General features: G+C 46.0%; 1 protein-coding gene across 1 annotated transcript in view; it reads left to right on the top strand.

Moving 5' to 3' along the window:
* The window catches only part of ZFHX3 (zinc finger homeobox 3), a 318956-nt gene that overhangs the window by 273658 nt on the left and 26462 nt on the right, over positions 1-18836 (top strand). Inside the window, 3 exon segments of the mRNA XM_020963589.2 lie at positions 12142-12244; positions 13906-15737; positions 15739-18836. The exon segment at positions 15739-18836 is cut by the window's right edge and continues 575 nt beyond it. Of these exon segments, the coding sequence (XP_020819248.1) occupies positions 12142-12244; positions 13906-15737; positions 15739-18836 (5033 nt within the window).

Genomic DNA, 18836 nt, shown 5'->3' with positions numbered 1-18836 from the left:
CTCTTTTCTGTGTTTGCATTCACTCTCTCTCATCTCTTCATGTCTCCCCCTCTTCCCTCCATCCCTCTTGTTCTGGTTCTAGAGCCACATGTTGGACCTATACTCTCACCAGTTTTTCCAAATGTTCACATAATCCTTTAGAGTGTGTCTATAGGTGTTATGTCTAAATACTGTATTAGGGATAATGAGATTAACTGGGATCTTGGGAGAGAGAGAAATGGAGAACCCAGGATCTTAAGGTTCCCTGGCATTGTGCCCAGTCTGGCAGAGGTAGAAAACTAGGCCAAGAAAGGAATATCTTCTGCCTGCTTTGCTGCAGCTGATTAGTACTTGTGGGTACCAGATTTTTAGGAAGGCTAAAGTGCAGTCTGTCAAGAGGATCGTGACCAGAATGGTGAGAAGCCATGCCATTCCTGGTTTAGTCTGGAGAAGAAAAGACTGCGGGGGGAACCTGTTAACTGTTACTGAGTGTTCTACAGAAGCTGAAAAGTGAATGATGTCTTAAGATACATTAATGGAAGCCTAGTGTGCAGAACAAGAAAGATGCGATGTGGTGCAGTGGAGAGAATGCAGGGCTTGGAACCACAAGATGTGAATTTGAATCTCACCTGCAATACTTCTTATCTGAGTGACTCTGGGCAAGTCATTTTACTTGTTTGGCCTCAGTTTCCTTATCTGTAAAATGCTTTGTGTTAAGGTCTGGGTATCACACTGTGGAAAGGACATTAATGAGCTGGAACGTATCCAGAAGGAGGGTGATCAGAACAGGAAGGCAACTGGAGAGTGTGTCATATGAGGACTGGCTAAAAAGTAAAAGGTCCAGGTATGGTTTACCTAGAGCTGAGTTATCAACTCCTGAGTGCTGCCCCAACCAGATTAAAATGAAATTGGGAAATATTTGACAAAATACACAAAAACACAATAAAACGTAATGTTAATATGTGGGTTTTTTAAGTCAATATGTGGCCCACAGAAGTCCTTAGGTACAGTTTAGTGTCCTCTGTTTATATTTGAGTTGGATACCGTTGGCCTCGAGAACAGAAGACATGGCAGGGAGGGATGATTCCTGTCTTCAAGTGTGTGCGGACTACCATCTGGAGGAAAAATTAGGCTTCTTATATGTTGTTCCAGAGGACAGAAGGAGGAGCAGTGAGTAGACATTTCAAAAAGGTGGAATCCAGCTGAAGACTAAAAAATTCCTAGTACCTCATATTGTTAGTGCCGGAGGCAGTGATTTCGTCACTGGAGGTCCTCAGGCAGAGACCATTGGCCCACTCATCAGTGACGTTATGGGGAGTGGAGGGGGGCGGGAAGCACCCTGCTTAGATGCAAGATGAACTAAGTGACCTTTGAAGAGGCCCTTCAGTCTGCCTCGGACTCTGCTTAATGAGGATCTAGGTCAAGCTCAGCTTGTTTGTGGGGCACATTGAAAAAGAATTCCAGAGTAATCCCCTGCAAAGGAAAAAAATTGCTTTGGATTTCCTTTTAATTATTTAGCTTTAAAGGCATCAGTCTTATTACCTCTGACCTTGAAGTAACTGGGTTTTATGGTTGAATTGTATTGACATTTAGGTATGTCATATGAATGGGGAAAAGATGATTATGGACTAACCTAGTATGTAATAGATTATGAGTTTTACTAAGTCCTTCCTTTTCCTTCCTTCCTTCCTTCCTTCCTTCCTTCCTTCCTTCTTTCCTTCCTTCCTTCCTTCTTTCCCTGCCATTCTGTTCTTCTCTTTCTCCCTCTTCCATCTGTTTTTATTCCATATACCCCCTTTTTACTAGCAAGTATGATAGACCCAAGGCTTTTTCAATAAATGGGACCACTTGGAGCCATGTTAGAGTTTTCTTTTTTTTGGACTACCGTGACTTTGGAGAAAAAAAACAAACGTTGCCTGACTTAGACTTGACAGCCATAAGACCTGAAAAGCCAAATTCTTCTTTATCAGCAGCTATAAAGATTTGCTCCCAACAGAGGCAAATTTAAGGTGTTGTCCCAAGCCATGTCTGTGTCTAGATATGTTTATGTAAACCTGAGAACAACATCCAGTCATGAAGTCGCATGGATGTGAACTCCAAAAGGACAGAGTCAGTCAGGAAAAGAAGGAGTGGTCTGTAATGGTAACCCCTTGAAAATGGAGCAGGGTGCTAGAGTTCATTGTTCTATATCTTCAATTAGGGGATTGGGCTTCTTCTGTAAAACTCATGCCCCCTTATATCAGGAAAGCATTCAGTATCAGGGAGGTTCCCCCGATGTCACAGTTGGGGCCAGGCTTATCTCTGTGACTACAAGGCCTGCAAGGCCTGAAAGCCTAGCTGTGGGCAGCATGCACAGGTTCCACTTCTTTGAGCTGCTATAGGCAGTTCCAAAAACCCATGTTGAATTGAGAGTCCCTAGCTTATTCCCAGTTAAGGATCCCAAGTCAAGTCAGCCAGCATTATTATGCACCTACTATATACCAGGCACCAGGCTAAGTTCTGCAGATATAAAGAAAGGCAAGTAACAGGCTTGAAAGGTGAGGAAACATATTGTTCTCATCTTATTAAAACCCTCCTAGGGGCAGCTAGGTGGTGCAGTGAATAGCGCACCAGCCCTGAAATCAGGAAGACAGAGTTCAAATCCAGCCTCAGACCAAACACATGGCACTTACTAACTGTGTGACCTTGGGCAAATCACTTAACCCCAATTGCCTTAAAAAAAAAAACCCTCCTAGAAAGATGCCAGGGCTTAGAGCAGGAGGTAGTCCTTCTGTGTGTCTCTGCAACTGATTACATTGCAACAGCAAACCTGAATCCTCCTGGGTAGTTCATTGTTTAATATTGTCTATATTGTGTAGGTGACCAAGAGTTGCCTAGTTTAAATAACTAATCATTTCTGCCATACTTCCAGGTACCAGAAGCAAAGCTGTGGGCATTCTGAGTGCCTGTCTTAAAGCTCCCTTTAGTTATACAGGCTTTTCTCTCTAAGCCAAGGGCCATTCACTTGGGTCCACAAATCTGTCTATCTGTGGATAGATTTCAGGAGGTCATTGAACTTGAATGAAAAAAGAAAAATTTACATCTTCATTTTCACCAACCTCTAACTGAAATTTAGCGTTTCCATTGAGTATGAATGTGGGCAATCAATGTGGCTCTGAGAAGGGGTCCACAGGAGGCTTAAGAAGCTTCACCATGCTGCCACGGGGTCCATGACCCACACAAAGAAATAAAGCGCCCTGTTCCTTAGACATCTCGCCCACCCCTATGGATTCCGTCACCACTTCTGAGCTCGTGACTTCTACATACTCATGCCTGATCCTCTTCTTTCATCCCAGTCCCCCGGCATTAGCACATAGTAGGTCCTTGACAAGTACTTGCTTATTTCCTTCCTTCCAGCCCCACATTTGCATCCATTAGATCTCTCTAGCTCAGTATTTCTAAAACTGGGTATTCATTATCTCATCATCTCTTCCTCAAACCCTGCCCTCCTTCCTAGTTTCCTTTTTTTTTTTTTTGGTGAGGGCAGTTGAGGTTAAGTGACTTGCCCAGTGTCACACAGCTAGTGAGTGTTTTGTATCTGAGGCCATATTTGAACTCAAGTCCTCCCGATTTCAGGGCTGGTGCTCTATCTACTGGGCCACCTAGCTTCCCCTCCCTTTTCTCTTGATGACACCACTACCCTCCTAGTCACCCGAACTGGAAACCTTAAAGCCATATTTAACTCTTCTCCTTTCCCTCAATCTTTATGCCCAATCAGCTGCCATTGTCCCCTTCTACAATACCTTTTGCATCCTGTCCAAGTCCCTAACTTTACTGATGCAGCTGAGCCCGAAGAAGCCTCAGCAGATGCCTCCCCCAGCTCTATCTGTGACCAAGTCAACACAGTGCAAGGCAAAGGAAGGAAGCATGCCCAGCTGGCATGGAAGAGCCAAAGCTTTGAGGAGATAGCTTGGGCCAGAAGAATAGTGAGCCCTGGCCTCTTCTGCGGCTTGCCTCCTGGCCCAGATTTGTCCCTGCACTCAGTTTTCCATTTCCGCCTTAAACCCTTGGATTCTGACCCTTGATAAGCCCTTACAGCTGCTCAATGGTCTTTTAGTCTTAAGCTGGCTTGGATTCTGGTGTGCCGCAGCATGGAATACATCCCTGCCACTTCTGCACTCATACTGCCACCAAGCTAGACACATGCTTCCTTACCTCTTACATGCATTGTTGAGCTTTCTGCTCTCTGCCTCCAAGTACTCTCTCCTCTCCAGTCCCTCCTATGCAGGTGAATGCACAGACCTGACTTTGCTACTCTCATCCTCACAAACCTTCCGAGACTTCCTGTTGCATGTAAGAGAAAAAACACATGCATTAAGACTAGTCTTAGGGGCAGCTAGGTGGTGCAGTAGATAGAGCTCTGGCCTTGAAGTTAAGAGAACCTGAGTTCAAATCTGGTCTCAGACACTTGACACTTATCAGCTGTGTGACCTTGGACAAGTCACTTAACCCTGATTGCCTCACCAAAAAAAAAATTAATTGTGCCATTTGTTTTCACATGCAACTGGGAAATAAGATATACAGGCAATGGGCTATAGAAATCTATCCTGCCCTACAGGAAAACAGAAGAGGAAGGGGACAAGAGAAGTAGGGTGGGGAGATAGAAGGGAGGGCAGATTAGGGGAAGGGGTATTCAGAATGCACACCATCTTGGGGTGGGGGGAAGGATGAGATGGGAAGAAAATTTGGAACTCAAAATCTTGTGGAAGTGAATGTTGAAAGCTAAAAATAATTTTTTTTTAAAAGACTAGTCTTTAAGGCCATCAGTGGTCTGGCTCTTAATCTGCCCATGAACATAGTTCACTCCTCTCTTTCACACAGTTTGTTCCAGCCATGGATTTAGAGTCAGGGAACTCTGCCACTTCCTACCTTTGTGACTTCATATAAGCCACTGAACCTCCTGGGCCTCAGTTTCCTTATCTACAAAAAGAGGGGGTTGGGCTAGATGGTCTTCGAGCCTCCTGCCATCCTGAGAGCCATCAACCCCTCAAAGCCATGGATTCTGAGAGGTGGAGGCATGAGTGGTCAGCCTGTGGACATAGAGTCAAAAAGTAGAATGTCCGGTTTTCGGAGCAGCTAGTGCATAAATTTGGCTGGAATGTAGAGACCACAAAGGGGAGAAATACAGAATAAGATAAGTGGGAGCCAGATTATGGAGGGCTTTAAATGCCAGCCTTAAGCATTTATTTTATTCTAGAGGCCAAAGGGAGGCCGCCGATGCCTTTTTTTTTTTTTCAGTGAAAGAGTAACATAGATCAGTGTCTTTGGAATACTAATTTGACTGTTTTATAGAGGATAGATTGGAGACCAGTTAGGCTACTGAAATAACCCAGGCTAGAAATGATGAGTGCCTGAAATAAGATAATGACAATATTAGTGGAAAGATGGAAGAGATGGTATAGAGATAAGATATCAAAAAAAGCCATGGCCTGGAGTGTGACAGAACCAGATTAAAATGTAATTGGGAAATAGTTAACAAAATAAATAAAAGTACAAATAGATCATGGGTAATGTTAATGTGTGGTGTTCTAAGTCAGTAGGTGGCCCACAGAGATCCTGACCCCATTTCTATTTGAGTTTGGCACCATTAATGTAGATGTTGAATCAACAGGACTTGACTGCTGATTGCCTATAAGTAGTAAGGAAGAAGAAAGAGTCAAGTGTGATGTCCCAAGATTACAAACCTGGATGTCTGGGAAGTGTGGTGGCACTCTCCAGTGAAATGATGAAGAACAGAAGGAGGGACAGATTTGGGAATGAGGGGGGAGAATGTAGTAAGTCCTGCGATGGATTTGAGTTTGAGGCTCTGGTGAACTATCCAGGCAGAGTTAGGTGATGCAGAACTGAAGTTCAGAAGGTATTAGGGATAGACAATATAGATTGGAGAACCATCTGTGTAGACATGATGATTGTACTGTGGGAGCTGGTGAGATCACCAAGAGAAAGTATAGAATGAAAAGAGGACCTGGGGTAGAGCCTTGGGGGGACAGCTGTGGAAAGGAATGTCTGCCCAAGGGGGACATAGTGGGAAGGAATTAGATAATGATCTGGCTGAGGAGGCTGAGAAGGATCAGTCACAGAGATTAAAGGAGAACAAAGACAGAGAAGAAGCATGGAAGCTAAGTGGGGACAGAATACCAAGTAAGTGGGAGAATACCAAAGAGTGGTGGTCAGTGTTTAAAGCTGCAGAGAGGTCACGTAGGTTGGACAGAGAAAAGACCATTGAATTTAGCAGTTAGGAGATTGTTGGTAACAATGGAGAAAGCTTAATAAATGCTGGTTAGTTGACTAACTGACCATGGATAGCCTTCATTTTCTCAGTAAAAGAGTAGGCGAAGTCTTCTCCTCCTAGGGATAGGATAGTATAGAGGTCTTGAGAAATTAGAAAGTTTAGAATAATTGTTATGGAGAGTATGTCGAGGCAGAATAAAAGGACTGCCCCATAGCAGTGAGAGCCCAGTCAAGATTAGCTAACAAATGACTGGGTTTTGTAGCAGATCCAGTGATCATGATTGTGACTTACCCCAGCCATTTTCAGTAGCACATAGGTAGGAATAAAGAAGGAAGGGGTGGAAGGCTACAATAAAGGCAGAGGGAGAAATGGAAGTACATGAGCTTACAAGAGAGGAATTTCAGGATTGCGAGATGCTAGAGTAAGAACGGAGTTAATGGTGAGATGGAGGGTCTGATAATGCTTGTGAGTGACTGAGGTGGGGTGACAGGGAGTGAAGAAGGTTGGTGAACCAGGAAGCTCGGGTATTCATGGGGCCATTAATGTATAGAATGATGTCCCTCAACCTGAGAGCAAAGGGTTGTGATTGAAAGGAAAACTATAAGCCCAAATTTGAACTCTTTGACCAAAAAAAAAAGTATGAAGAGGGGGAAATGAACTCTCAGATGACACATGACTGTGACAGGGCTCCCATCTTCTCATTCTTCAGTGTGTTCTAAGTTTTTGATCCATCTTTCACCCTGCTCAGATCCAGTCTTTTCTCTGCTGAAAAGACATCAGTGGTCCCTTATCTGCCCTGTCCACGTTCCTCAACTTGGCATTCAAGGGCCTGTACGGTTCGGCCTCAATTTACTTTTCCATCTCAGTCTGCCGTTGTTAATTTACCTGAATCCTACAGTTCAGCCAATTTGATCTGTTTGACTTCTCTAAACATGGCTTCTACTTCCCAACCCTTTGCCTTTACTAATGCATTTTCCTCAACCTGAAGTCCTCCTTTGATCTCTGTCTCAAGCCTGCTGGTTCCTTGAGGGCCTATAAAATGCCATTTCCTCAGGACAAAGCCATCCCTGACTGTTCTCCCTTCTCTCCAAGCCATCCTCCTCCTCAGCCTGTCATTTGTTTATACCTCTTGCAACACTTATTATATATTGCCTTGAGTTATTCATGTGCATGTCCTTTCACCTAATAGAATATATGGTTCATACAGGCTTTGGGAGCCTGTCTTATTCTCTGTATCCCTACAGTGCCTAGTAGAGTGCCAGGCACATGTTAGATGCTCAGTAAATACTTGCTGAATTCAAGAATGAAGGGAAATTTGAGTTGGAGATGCTTTATTCCCAGCAGAAGGGATGACTTAGGGTGACCAAAAAGTTGACATCTTGTCAAGTAATATTAAGTCAACCCAAAAGCAGCTGTGGTGTTGGGCTCTTCCCATATCCTGGAATCACTTTCTTTGTTTCGTCACAAAATGTTAGAGTATTAGCTGCTATTTTATCCCTTACCAGCTAAAAATGCCTGGTTGTTACTCTGTCAGGCAACAGGATTTTGATCCATTCAGTCTTTCATGCTATTCCTGTCATTGCTGATCAAGAAAAGCATTTGGAATCAATTCTTCTGGTATGGGTTTTGAGGCAATGGTAGACTTCCCCAAAAGACTCCCTGTTACTCCTCACATCTACCCTACAAACCTGCCTCTTACTAACATGAAACCTCATTTCACCAAAATGCCTGGGAGCCGTGGCTCATTAATGAATTTTCAGATTAATTACCGATTCACTAGAAAACTCTGTTGGTTCAGCCGTTGCTGAAAACTTGTCAAAAACATCCAGGCCCACTTTTCTGCATTCAGTGACCTATGGGGAAAATATCTGAAACGTTGCTTTGATTGTGGCTCTTACAGTGACTTAGAGTCCTGATTAGGGCACTTAGTTCTCTTTATACCACATAGTAGATATCAAAAGTATAGACAGACATACTGATATATCCTTAGAAGCTATTTTTTAAATTATTCCCTCCTATCAGCTTTGTGTTGTCATATTCCCCTTTGCCTAAGAAGGGAAGGCAGAATTATAATTGTAGTTCTTGGAGGGTCCTGTTTAATTTGGGATTGGTTAATTTAGGTTTTATGCCAGAAGAAATTCAAGGAAGCACAGGTAGCAGTGTAAGTATGCCATGGGTTCTCATAAGCATGTCCCAGACCTCCAGTGGGAGGAGACTCAAGGTCTGGGCCCTCCACTATTCTCCCACTGCTTCTGTCTTCTTTTTTTTGCAAACTCTTGCTGAGCCAGACAAGTCCCTGCTGGTAGTTGGTTGGTGAAGCATGCTTTGGATAGGAGAGAGGCAGGCAACGTTCGTAAAAACATACACCGGCCACTTTTCCTTGATTTTTGTCAGAGAAAAGAGATGCCCTTTGGAGAAATAGGGGTAAGCAGGATTATTTTTAAAGGAAGTCAGAGCTAAGCTCCTTTGAACAAAGACTCAAGACTAAGGCTTCCAAAATATGGAGTCGAGAGTAAATTGGCAGAGGAGGAAGAAATGAGAACGGGGGGTCCAACATTTGTGCGTTTGAAAATGGAACCGCCTACCACAAATGCATTTCTAGAGACATCTTCATCCACTGTCTCTTTGCTCAGAGGCATACACAAACCTACTCAAAGAGTATCTCTGGACTCCTCTCCCCCTTCCTTAGGCATCTTTCTCTTGGCCTCCTGGGAATTTTCTGCCTGTTACAATCTCATATTCCAAACCATTTTTTCCCCCAGGGACAGGGAGGGAAGGGTATACTGCATATATGAAGATGCAGGTAGATAAAGGTAATTACTTAAATACATATAGGGCAAGACTTATTGGTTTGGAGGCCCCAATTAAGATGCAGAAGAGCATGTGAGGTTGATGATTTTATTTCGGGGAGAGTTAATTGACGGAAGGTGAAGGCAGACAAAGGACTTCTGCTTACTGCCTTCTTGAATCCCAATCAGGAATTATGATTAAAGACTCCACGAGACAACAGAGGGCTGATGAATTGGTGTCTCTTTTTTTTTCCTTTTTTGCCGTCATTCACACTTGATTGACTTCAACCTTTCAAGTGCAAAAGTCTCTCTTTTTCATTATTATTCATAGCCATCTGAGTTTTTCTAATTAAAGTGTATGAAAACAATTACTGATCCGTCGTACTGAGTCTGTTAGTGGGGATGTCTGCCTTACTGTAATGTGTATAAAAAGCTCACAGTTTTCTATAATGATGTGCAGCTGAGGTGTTAGATAATTTTATTCTTTTTTACTCTGTAGGGTTTTTTTTATTTCTCATGATTTATTTTTTCATAATTCCTAAAGATCCCAGGAAAGGACTGATCCTGCAGCTTCAACTGAGAAGGGGCGGGAGGGAATATTCATTTTCTTTCTCTTTCTCTCCAACTCAACCCCCCCACACACACACACACATATACACATACACCATTCCCCACCCCCTTTTCTGAAGCTGGTTACTATAAATTAATCGGTGACCTTTCACTTCTTGCATTCCCACTGGACTCCCCAGCCACACTGGTCAGAAATGCTTTCTATTAAAAATAAAATAGATGGAATGAGTTTGGCATTCTCAGTGCCATTGATTCATCAGCCCCTGGACTTAACCAGCTGCTGTTACATGTTGTATTAAGGGGGTGCAGATGTCTGTAAGGGACAGAAATGCTGTCTCATGCACTCTTACTCACCTGTACTGCACCTGTTCTTTGGTAAGCAGGATTCTCAGAAGTCCTTAGCCTCAGTGTGTGTCATTTGGAGAACATAGACTTTCCTGTCAGCCCCTCACATAACATGACAGGTGTCCCTCACTGAGCTGTAGCTTCTTAGTGCCCATAAAGTCATTATCTGGCCTTTCTCCAAATGTTTAGTATTTCAGCTACAACCTAAAGAGAGATTTTGGTGATTGCAATGAACATCATCAGCTGTTTGGAGAATGGCTCAAGTCTTCAGAACCAATAGTAATTTATACATTGAATACCAACATTGATCTCTGGGTATCATCCCAGCGTGAAAGATGCAGGCATATAGAGATTGGACTGAGACAGGATCTGTGATTTCATTGGCGTTGTTTCTCAGTAAGGAAACGCCTTCTCCCAATTCAGGTCAGGACCTTCCCTTCAACTTATAGAGAGTTATCTACAGCCAAGTTGTCAAACTCAAATAAAAATGAGGCCACTGGAACTGTACAGAAAGATCCCTGCTGAAGCGTATTGACATTGAAAAACCACACATTCATATTATCTATGTCCTATTATATTTTTATTTATTCTGTTAAATATTTCCCAATTCTGTTTTAATCTAGGGCACTTGATTAACACTTCTGGTCAGAGATTAAGTGGCTTGGCCAGGGTCACATGACCAGTTTCTGTCAAAGGCAGGATTTGAACCCAGGTCATCCTGACTTTAAAGCCTGCTCTCCATCCACTCCACCAGCTTGCCTCTCATGTGGAGAAGACTTTGTTGAAACATTTTGTCTATCAAACGTCATTCTTGCTAAGTGATTATGAGTGCCAAATAGAACAGATGATGATTATTTCATTTATTCTTTATCTTCAAATTATTTTTATATTTAGAATACGTAAATATATTAAAATTTTATATATTATTTTTATTTTTATAATATATAAATATATACTTTTATTTTATGTATTTATAGGATTATAAATATAAAAATTTCTACTTGTTGTTTTATAAATGTATAAAAATGTTCTTCTAAATCCCATCTTTCTGGCTGTTGTAGAAAAGGTGGGAAAGTTTTCTGGTTACGTTAGAAAAATGTGCTAACCCCGACTTGTTTTTGTTGTATACCAGCAGGCAAAGGTGAGGGAACCTGGTGTGTAACCACGGCTACAAATCAAATTGGGCATCCCTCCTGTTAAAACTAGAGAATATGAGTTCTCATGTTGCATGTTGTTGTGAGGCAATATGGAGGTCTCAACACCGAGGACCAAATTAGGAGGTCCTTCTTTAGGGCAGTGTAGGTAAGCGTGTGGCAAGGTGGTGGGAAAGGCCAAAGCAGAGAGAGGAACCAGATGCAGAATAGTGGCTCTTTTGATCCAAGCCAGTTGACTGAGCCCCACAGTGTTTAAGGCCAACAGCTGATAGCAGGGTCAGGTCCTCCCCTGCTGGCGATATTCCACAGGGCTGGCTCACTGGCGGCAACATCAGACGCTGCCTTCTGATGTCTTCTGCCCATGGCAGCCCCTCAAGAAGAAATCACTGACTTGAGGGAGGCACGTGGAGTGTTCCTTCTCTCTTGATCTGAGTGTGCAAAGGGTTACAAAACGTTGTTTTCCTGGAAAATCTGCCAACTTGTCTGCCTGTCCTCATCCCTTCCTTTGTTCCCCTTTTTTCTCATTCTTACCCTTTCCTTCCCTCTCTTATTCCCCTCCTTTTCTTGCCTGAATACATTTTTAAAACAGTACTACAATGCTCCCTGCTTCAAGATTACAGTGTACTTTACTAGGTATGATTTAATTAGGGCCCTTATTATGTTTTCAGCAGCTTAAGGTGGGCCTTTCAACTTATCTACCTAATTGGCTGCACAAGAAGTTTCACAACCCATGACAAAACATTGTCAGTGATCAAAGTCAAAATTCTGCATAAAGGAAAAATATTAATAATAAGATTATTCTTCAAGTGTGCACTGCTAATTATGTCCAGAATGTAACCGTAGAAACACTTTTGACTGATGCGAGCTTTGTCTAATAAACATGAATCTTCAGTGAGCTATGAAAAGTGACACCTCCGCCTTCACACTGGGGAAGGCTAATTTTGCTTATTAAAGAATTTTTAAACATCTTCCCATTTTGTTTCCCCTTTCTCCCCATTTGACTCCCTTCATTTCTCTGTCTCTCCTGCCTCAGGTGACAACCCCCGAAATGATGATGCCCAGCAGCATGTTTCTCCCAGCCGCTGTTCCGGACCGAGATGGTAGCTCCAACCTGGAGGAGGCAGGAAAGCAGCCTGGTCAGTTTTCCTCATTCTTGACTTGCGAGAATTGACGTAAAATCAAATCCTAAGCCAAAAGCAGTGTCCTTTGAGGTCTGGAGGGTCATTTCCGGTCCACAGAGCTATACCTGTGGAAGAAATGGGATGATGGTGTTGACTGTCTTTTGCCTTTGATGTTATCTGTCTCTTGCACTGGCATTTATTTGTACTTTATTCATATAGTTTAAAGATGAGAGACAGACAGACAGTCAATGGAATTTTGGTGTCGTTCTCTGCTTAAGTGGATGTGATCAGCTTTGTGACCCGAGTATCTTGAAATAGGCATTAACAAAGAATCTATAGGGGCACACTGTGTGTGTCTGTATGTGCTTGTACATGTGCAGCTGTTATAAACGAGACTCAGTTGATGAACCAAGTAGTGTGAGCTGCTGAGATTCCATAATGAAACTCTGAGCCTGGTAGCACTAGGTGACTAGATGTCATTTTCATAAGGAATTATCCCTTAGAGGCCAGTGGACTACATGAAATGGCTTTGGAGGCGTAGACTTGGTCCCATCCTGTTTAAAGATTCAGTTTTACTTCTCAAGGGTGAAGTTTTACTTCCCTCTGGTAAAGAATAGAAGGTCTCTAAAGATGTCTTTTTGTAGGAATTTATACTTCTCCGGCCTGTTTGTGGGTATCTCCTGCTTTGTGGCTAAGGAGAGATCTTTACTTATCACCCTTTCTGCCTTTCACCCCTCAAGAGAGCCAAGTAGATTCTAAATGGTCTTATTTAAGAGTTCAGCCTAATGAATGTATTCACCACAACCAAAACATCTAGTAACATCACAACCCTATTGGCCAGCCTGAGATTCTTTCCCTGCCTGCTGTGGAGAAACACTGAGAAGATCTTTTTTTTTTTTCCCCGAAGAGAGTGAAGGTATTTGTATTACTGCCCCCAAGATGTAGTAGAAAATGAATTCTGTCAGAGACTATTCTCAGTTTCATTGTAGAGACTTAGAGAATTGTCTTGTGAGAATAGATGCTTTGATGGTAGATTATCCTGGACAACAAAAAATTCAACAACCAGATTTTAACCAAAATTAGAGTAGCTTAAAAGAGAAGGTTTTTTCCCTGACTTTACCTAGGATAGCAATACCATCCACTTTATAGGTGGGTTGGCTTTCCTCCTTAAAAGAGAGAAATAATGCGGTAAAATATTCTCAAATTGAACAGAAATTATATGCCAATCCCAGTATGATTTGACTGAGTTTTTAAGAATCACCATTATTTTTCCCTTTGAAAGTTTTCTGGGACTTATGTGGAAAAAAAAAAGATCCAGTAGCTATTTCAGTCCCAAGGCAATGAAGGCTAAAGAAATAAAGGATTGTTTCAGTGTGCCTTCAACTTCTGGATCGATTCTTAGGTTTATCAAATATGTTAAAAGGTCTGTTGTAAATTGTAACTTTTTCATTAGTTCTTTTACTCCTATTTATATCTTGATTTATAAGATATCATGCTTGAAAAGTAATAAAACCACATTTTTAAGAAGAGTTGCTCTTTTAAACTGGCTTTCCCTGCCCCTTCCTTGATCACATTGCAATAATAAGCTGTTATCACAGTGGAAAACTCTGGCTGACATTTCTAATGTTGTTGTTTCTTGTTTTTCATTTCTCTTTGGGGTTTGATATATTTTGTAGAAACCTCAGAGGATCTGGGGAAGAGCGTCCTGCCATCGGAGAGCGTGGAACACAGCGGAGAACTGAAGCCCTCCCCCGCTGACCCAAGCTCTGCACGTGAGGAATCGGGCTTCCTCTGCTGGAAGAAGGGATGCAACCAAGTCTTCAAAACTTCTTCAGCCCTTCAGACGCATTTCAATGAGGTCCACGCAAAGAGGCCTCAGCTGCCCGTGTCCGACCGCCACGTGTACAAGTACCGCTGTAATCAGTGCAGCCTGGCCTTCAAGACCGTGGAGAAGCTTCAGCTCCATTCACAGTACCATGTCATCAGGGCGGCCACCATGTGCTGCCTCTGCCAGCGCAGTTTTCGGACTTTCCAGGCCTTGAAAAAGCATCTCGAGACGAGCCACCTAGAACTGAGTGAGGCAGACATCCAGCAGCTTTACAGCGGCCTCCTGGTCAACGGAGACCTCCTGGCCATGGGCGACCCATCCTTGGCGGAAGACCACACCATCATTGTGGAGGAGGACAAGGAAGAGGAGAGCGACTTGGAGGATAAGCAGAGCCCCGCTGGCAGCGATTCCGGGTCGGTCCAAGAGGATTCCGGCTCGGAACCAAAGAGGGCTCTTCCTTTCAGAAAAGGCCCAAATTTCACAATGGAAAAGTTTCTGGATCCTTCCCGCCCTTACAAATGTACAGTCTGCAAGGAGTCTTTCACCCAAAAGAACATTCTGTTGGTTCACTATAATTCTGTCTCCCATCTGCACAAGTTAAAGAGAGCCCTCCAGGAGTCTGCAACTGGTCAGCCAGAGCCTACCAGTAGCCCAGACAACAAGCCTTTTAAGTGTAACACCTGCAGCGTGGCCTACAGCCAGAGCTCCACCCTGGAGATCCACATGAGGTCTGTGTTGCATCAAACCAAGGCTCGGGCAGCAAAGCTGGAGGCCGCTGGGGGCAGCGGGGCCAGCAACGGCTCGGGGAATAGCAACAGCATCTCTCTGGGAGCTTCCGCACCGAGTCCGGTCAACACGAGCGGGGGCAGCAGCACCTTCCCCACGACCAGCACAGGCAGTGCCAGCACTGCCCCGAGTTCCAGTTTGCTCAGCCAGGCAACAAGCGACGGTGTGGGCATGCCGCCCCTTGGGAATCCTGTAGCGGCCAACATCGCCTCCCCTTCTGAGCCCAAGGAGGTCAACCGAAAGAAGCTGGCGGATATGATCGCCTCCAGGCAGCAGCAGCAGCAGCAACAGCAACAGCAGCAGCAGCAGCAGCAGGCACAGACGCTGGCCCAGGCCCAGGCCCAGGTTCAGGCCCACTTGCAGCAAGAGCTGCAGCAGCAGGCGGCCCTCATCCAGTCTCAGCTGTTTAATCCCACCCTCCTGCCTCACTTTCCCATGACCACGGAGACCTTGCTCCAGCTCCAGCAGCAGCAGCATCTCCTCTTCCCATTCTACATACCCAGTGCCGAGTTCCAGCTCAACCCGGATGTGAGCCTGCCTGTCACAAGCGGGGCAAGCCTGATGCTGACAGGGACCGGCCCTACCCTGCTGGAAGATTTGAAGGCTCAGGTCCAGATCCCCCAGCAGAGCCACCAGCAGATCCTGCAGCAGCAACAACAGAGCCAACTCTCCATGGCCCAGACGCATACTGCTCTCCTTCCACAGGGCCAGCACCCAGAGAAGAAAAGCAAACCCGTGGTCGTCAAGGAGAAAGACAAAGAGGGCCAGAGGGAAAGGGAAAACGTGGAGAGAGGAGAGGGGAACGCGGGCTCTAAGGAATCCCTGCCGGACACCTTGAAGCCCAAAGACAAGAAAGACTTTGCGCCAGGAGGTGGTTCGGAGCCCTCGATGCTCCCCCCCGCGCATTGCCTCGGACGCAAGGGGCAATGCCACCAAGGCCTTGCTGGAGAACTTCGGCTTCGAGCTGGTTATCCAATATAACGAGAATAAGCAGAAGGTGCAGAAGAAGAGTGGAAAGACGGAGCCCGGTGACAGCTTGGAAAAGCTGGAGTGTGACTCGTGCGGCAAGCTCTTCTCCAACATTCTGATCCTGAAGAGTCACCAAGAGCACGTTCACCAGAATTACTTTCCCTTTAAACAGCTGGAGAGGTTCGCCAAGCAGTACAGAGAACACTACGATAAGCTGTATCCGCTGAGGCCGCAGACGCCTGAGCCGCCGCCACCGCCCCCTCCCCCGCCACCGCCGCCTCCGCTGCCCGTGGCCCCTCCTCAGCCAGCTTCTACTCCTACTCTTCCCGCGCCAGCCCCACCTATCGCTTCTCCCACGATCACACCAGCCCAGCCATCTGTGCCGCTCACGCAACTTTCTATGCCCATGGAGCTGCCCATCTTCTCGCCGCTCATGATGCAAACCATGCCCCTGCAGACGCTGCCAGCGCAGCTGCCCCCTCAGCTCGGTCCCGTTGACCCTCTGCCCGCCGATCTGGCGCAGCTCTACCAGCATCAGCTCAATCCCAGCCTGCTGCAGCAGCAAAACAAGAGGCCCCGGACCAGAATCACGGATGACCAGCTCCGCGTCCTCAGGCAGTATTTTGACATCAACAACTCCCCCAGTGAAGAACAGATCAAAGAGATGGCGGACAAATCTGGACTGCCCCAGAAGGTGATCAAGCATTGGTTCAGGAACACCTTGTTCAAGGAGCGTCAGCGGAACAAAGACTCGCCATACAACTTCAGCAATCCGCCCATCACGAGCCTAGAAGAGCTCAAGATAGACTCGCGGCCCCCTTCCCCGGAACCTCAGAAACACGAGTACTGGGGGAGCAAAAGATCCTCCCGGACACGCTTTACGGACTACCAGCTGCGGGTCCTGCAGGACTTCTTTGATGCCAACGCTTACCCGAAGGACGATGAATTCGAGCAGCTTTCCAACTTGCTGAACCTCCCGACCCGAGTCATAGTCGTCTGGTTTCAGAATGCCCGACAGAAGGCCAGGAAAAACTACGAAAACCAGGGAGAGGGCAAAGATGGGGAAAGGCGAGAGCTTACCAACGACAGGTATATCCGAACGAGCAATTTAAACTACCAGTGCAAAAAATGTAACTTAGTCTTTCAACGTATTTTTGATCTTATTAAGCATCAGAAAAAGCTGTGTTACAAAGACGAGGATGAGGACGGGCAGGACGATAGCCAAAATGAGGACTCCATGGACGCCATGGAACTGCTGACTCCCACCAGTTCCTCCTGCAGCACCCCGATGCCCTCCCAGGCCTACAGCGCCCCGGCCCCATCGGCCAACGCGACGTCTTCAGCCTTTCTGCAGCTTAACACGGAGGCTGACGAATCCTCCACCTTCAGCTCGAAAATAGAAGCTACAGATGAGAAACCAAAGCAGCCTGAACCTCCCAGTTCACAGCCAAACCAAACCCAAGAGAAGCAAGTACAGCCAAAGCACGAGTCTCAGCAGCAGCAGCAGCAGCAGCCACCGCCGCCGCCGCCGGCGCCACTGCAAGACCAGCTGGAACAGAAGACTAGCACAGCCCAGCCGAAGAATCCTGCGCTGTCCTCTCCAGCCCTGCAGCAGCCGCCCCAGCAGGTTCCTCCCCCTCAGTGTTCCCTACCCCAGTCAAGCCCCAGCCCATCCTCGCAGCTCTCCCATCTGTCTCTCAAGCCTCTTCACACATCCACTCCCCAACAGCTGGCCAACCTACCTCCTCAGCTCATCCCCTACCAGTGTGACCAGTGCAAGCTGGCATTCCCCTCCTTTGACCACTGGCAAGAACATCAGCAGCTTCACTTTTTAAGTGCGCAGAACCAGTTCATCCACCCCCAGTTTCTGGACAGGACGCTGGACATGCCTTTCATGCTGTTTGACCCCAGTAACCCACTGCTTGCTAGTCAGCTGCTCTCTGGAGCCCTGCCCCAAGTCCCGGCCAGCTCGGCCACCTCCCCTTCCACACCAACCTCCACCATGAACACGCTGAAGAGGAAGCTGGAGGAGAAGGCCAGTGCTAGCCCGGGGGAGAATGACAGCGGGGCAGGAGGAGAGGAGCCTCAAAGAGATAAGCGCTTAAGGACGACCATTACCCCAGAACAGCTGGAAATCCTCTACCAAAAGTACCTGCTGGACTCCAACCCAACCCGGAAGATGCTAGATCACATTGCACACGAAGTGGGCTTGAAAAAGCGCGTGGTGCAAGTCTGGTTTCAGAACACCCGAGCTCGGGAAAGGAAAGGACAGTTTCGGGCTGTTGGCCCCGCCCAGGCCCACAGGCGGTGCCCTTTCTGTAGGGCGCTTTTCAAAGCTAAGACTGCCCTAGAGGCCCACATCCGGTCCCGCCACTGGCACGAAGCCAAAAGAGCTGGCTATAACTTGACTCTGTCTGCAATGCTGTTGGATTGTGATGGCGGGATACAGATGAAAGGAGACATTTTTGACGGAAGCGGCTTTTCCCACTTGCCACCCAGCAGCAGTGATGGCCAGGGTGTTCCCCTCTCACCGGTGAGTAAAACCATGGAGCTGTCCCCGAGAACTCTGCTCAGCCCTTCCTCCATCAAAGTGGAAGGAATAGAGGACTTTGAAAGTCCTTCCATGTCCTCAGTTAATCTAAACTTTGACCAAACCAAGCTGGACAATGATGACTGCTCCTCTGTCAACACAGCCATCACGGATACCACCACAGGCGACGAAGGCAATGCAGACAATGATAGCGCAACAGGAATAGCAACTGAAACCAAATCATCGTCAGCACCCAACGAGGGGCTGACCAAAGCCGCCATGATGGCAATGTCCGAATACGAAGATCGGTTGTCTTCTGGTCTGGTCAGCCCAGCTCCTAGCTTTTACAGCAAAGAGTATGACAATGAAGGTACGGTGGACTACAGTGAGACGTCCAGCCTTGCTGATCCCTGCTCCCCGAGTCCTGGTGCAAGCGGGTCCGCAGGAAAGTCTGGAGATAGCGGAGATCGGCCAGGGCAGAAACGTTTTCGGAC

The sequence above is a fragment of the Phascolarctos cinereus genome, unplaced genomic scaffold (assembly GCF_003287225.1).
Source record: "Phascolarctos cinereus isolate Bilbo 61053 unplaced genomic scaffold, phaCin_HiC Scaffold_2;HRSCAF=192, whole genome shotgun sequence".
In the NCBI taxonomy this organism is placed as follows: domain Eukaryota; kingdom Metazoa; phylum Chordata; class Mammalia; order Diprotodontia; family Phascolarctidae; genus Phascolarctos; species Phascolarctos cinereus.
Note: the sequence above shows the minus strand (reverse complement) of the source record. Positions and strands in the feature narration are given on the sequence as shown.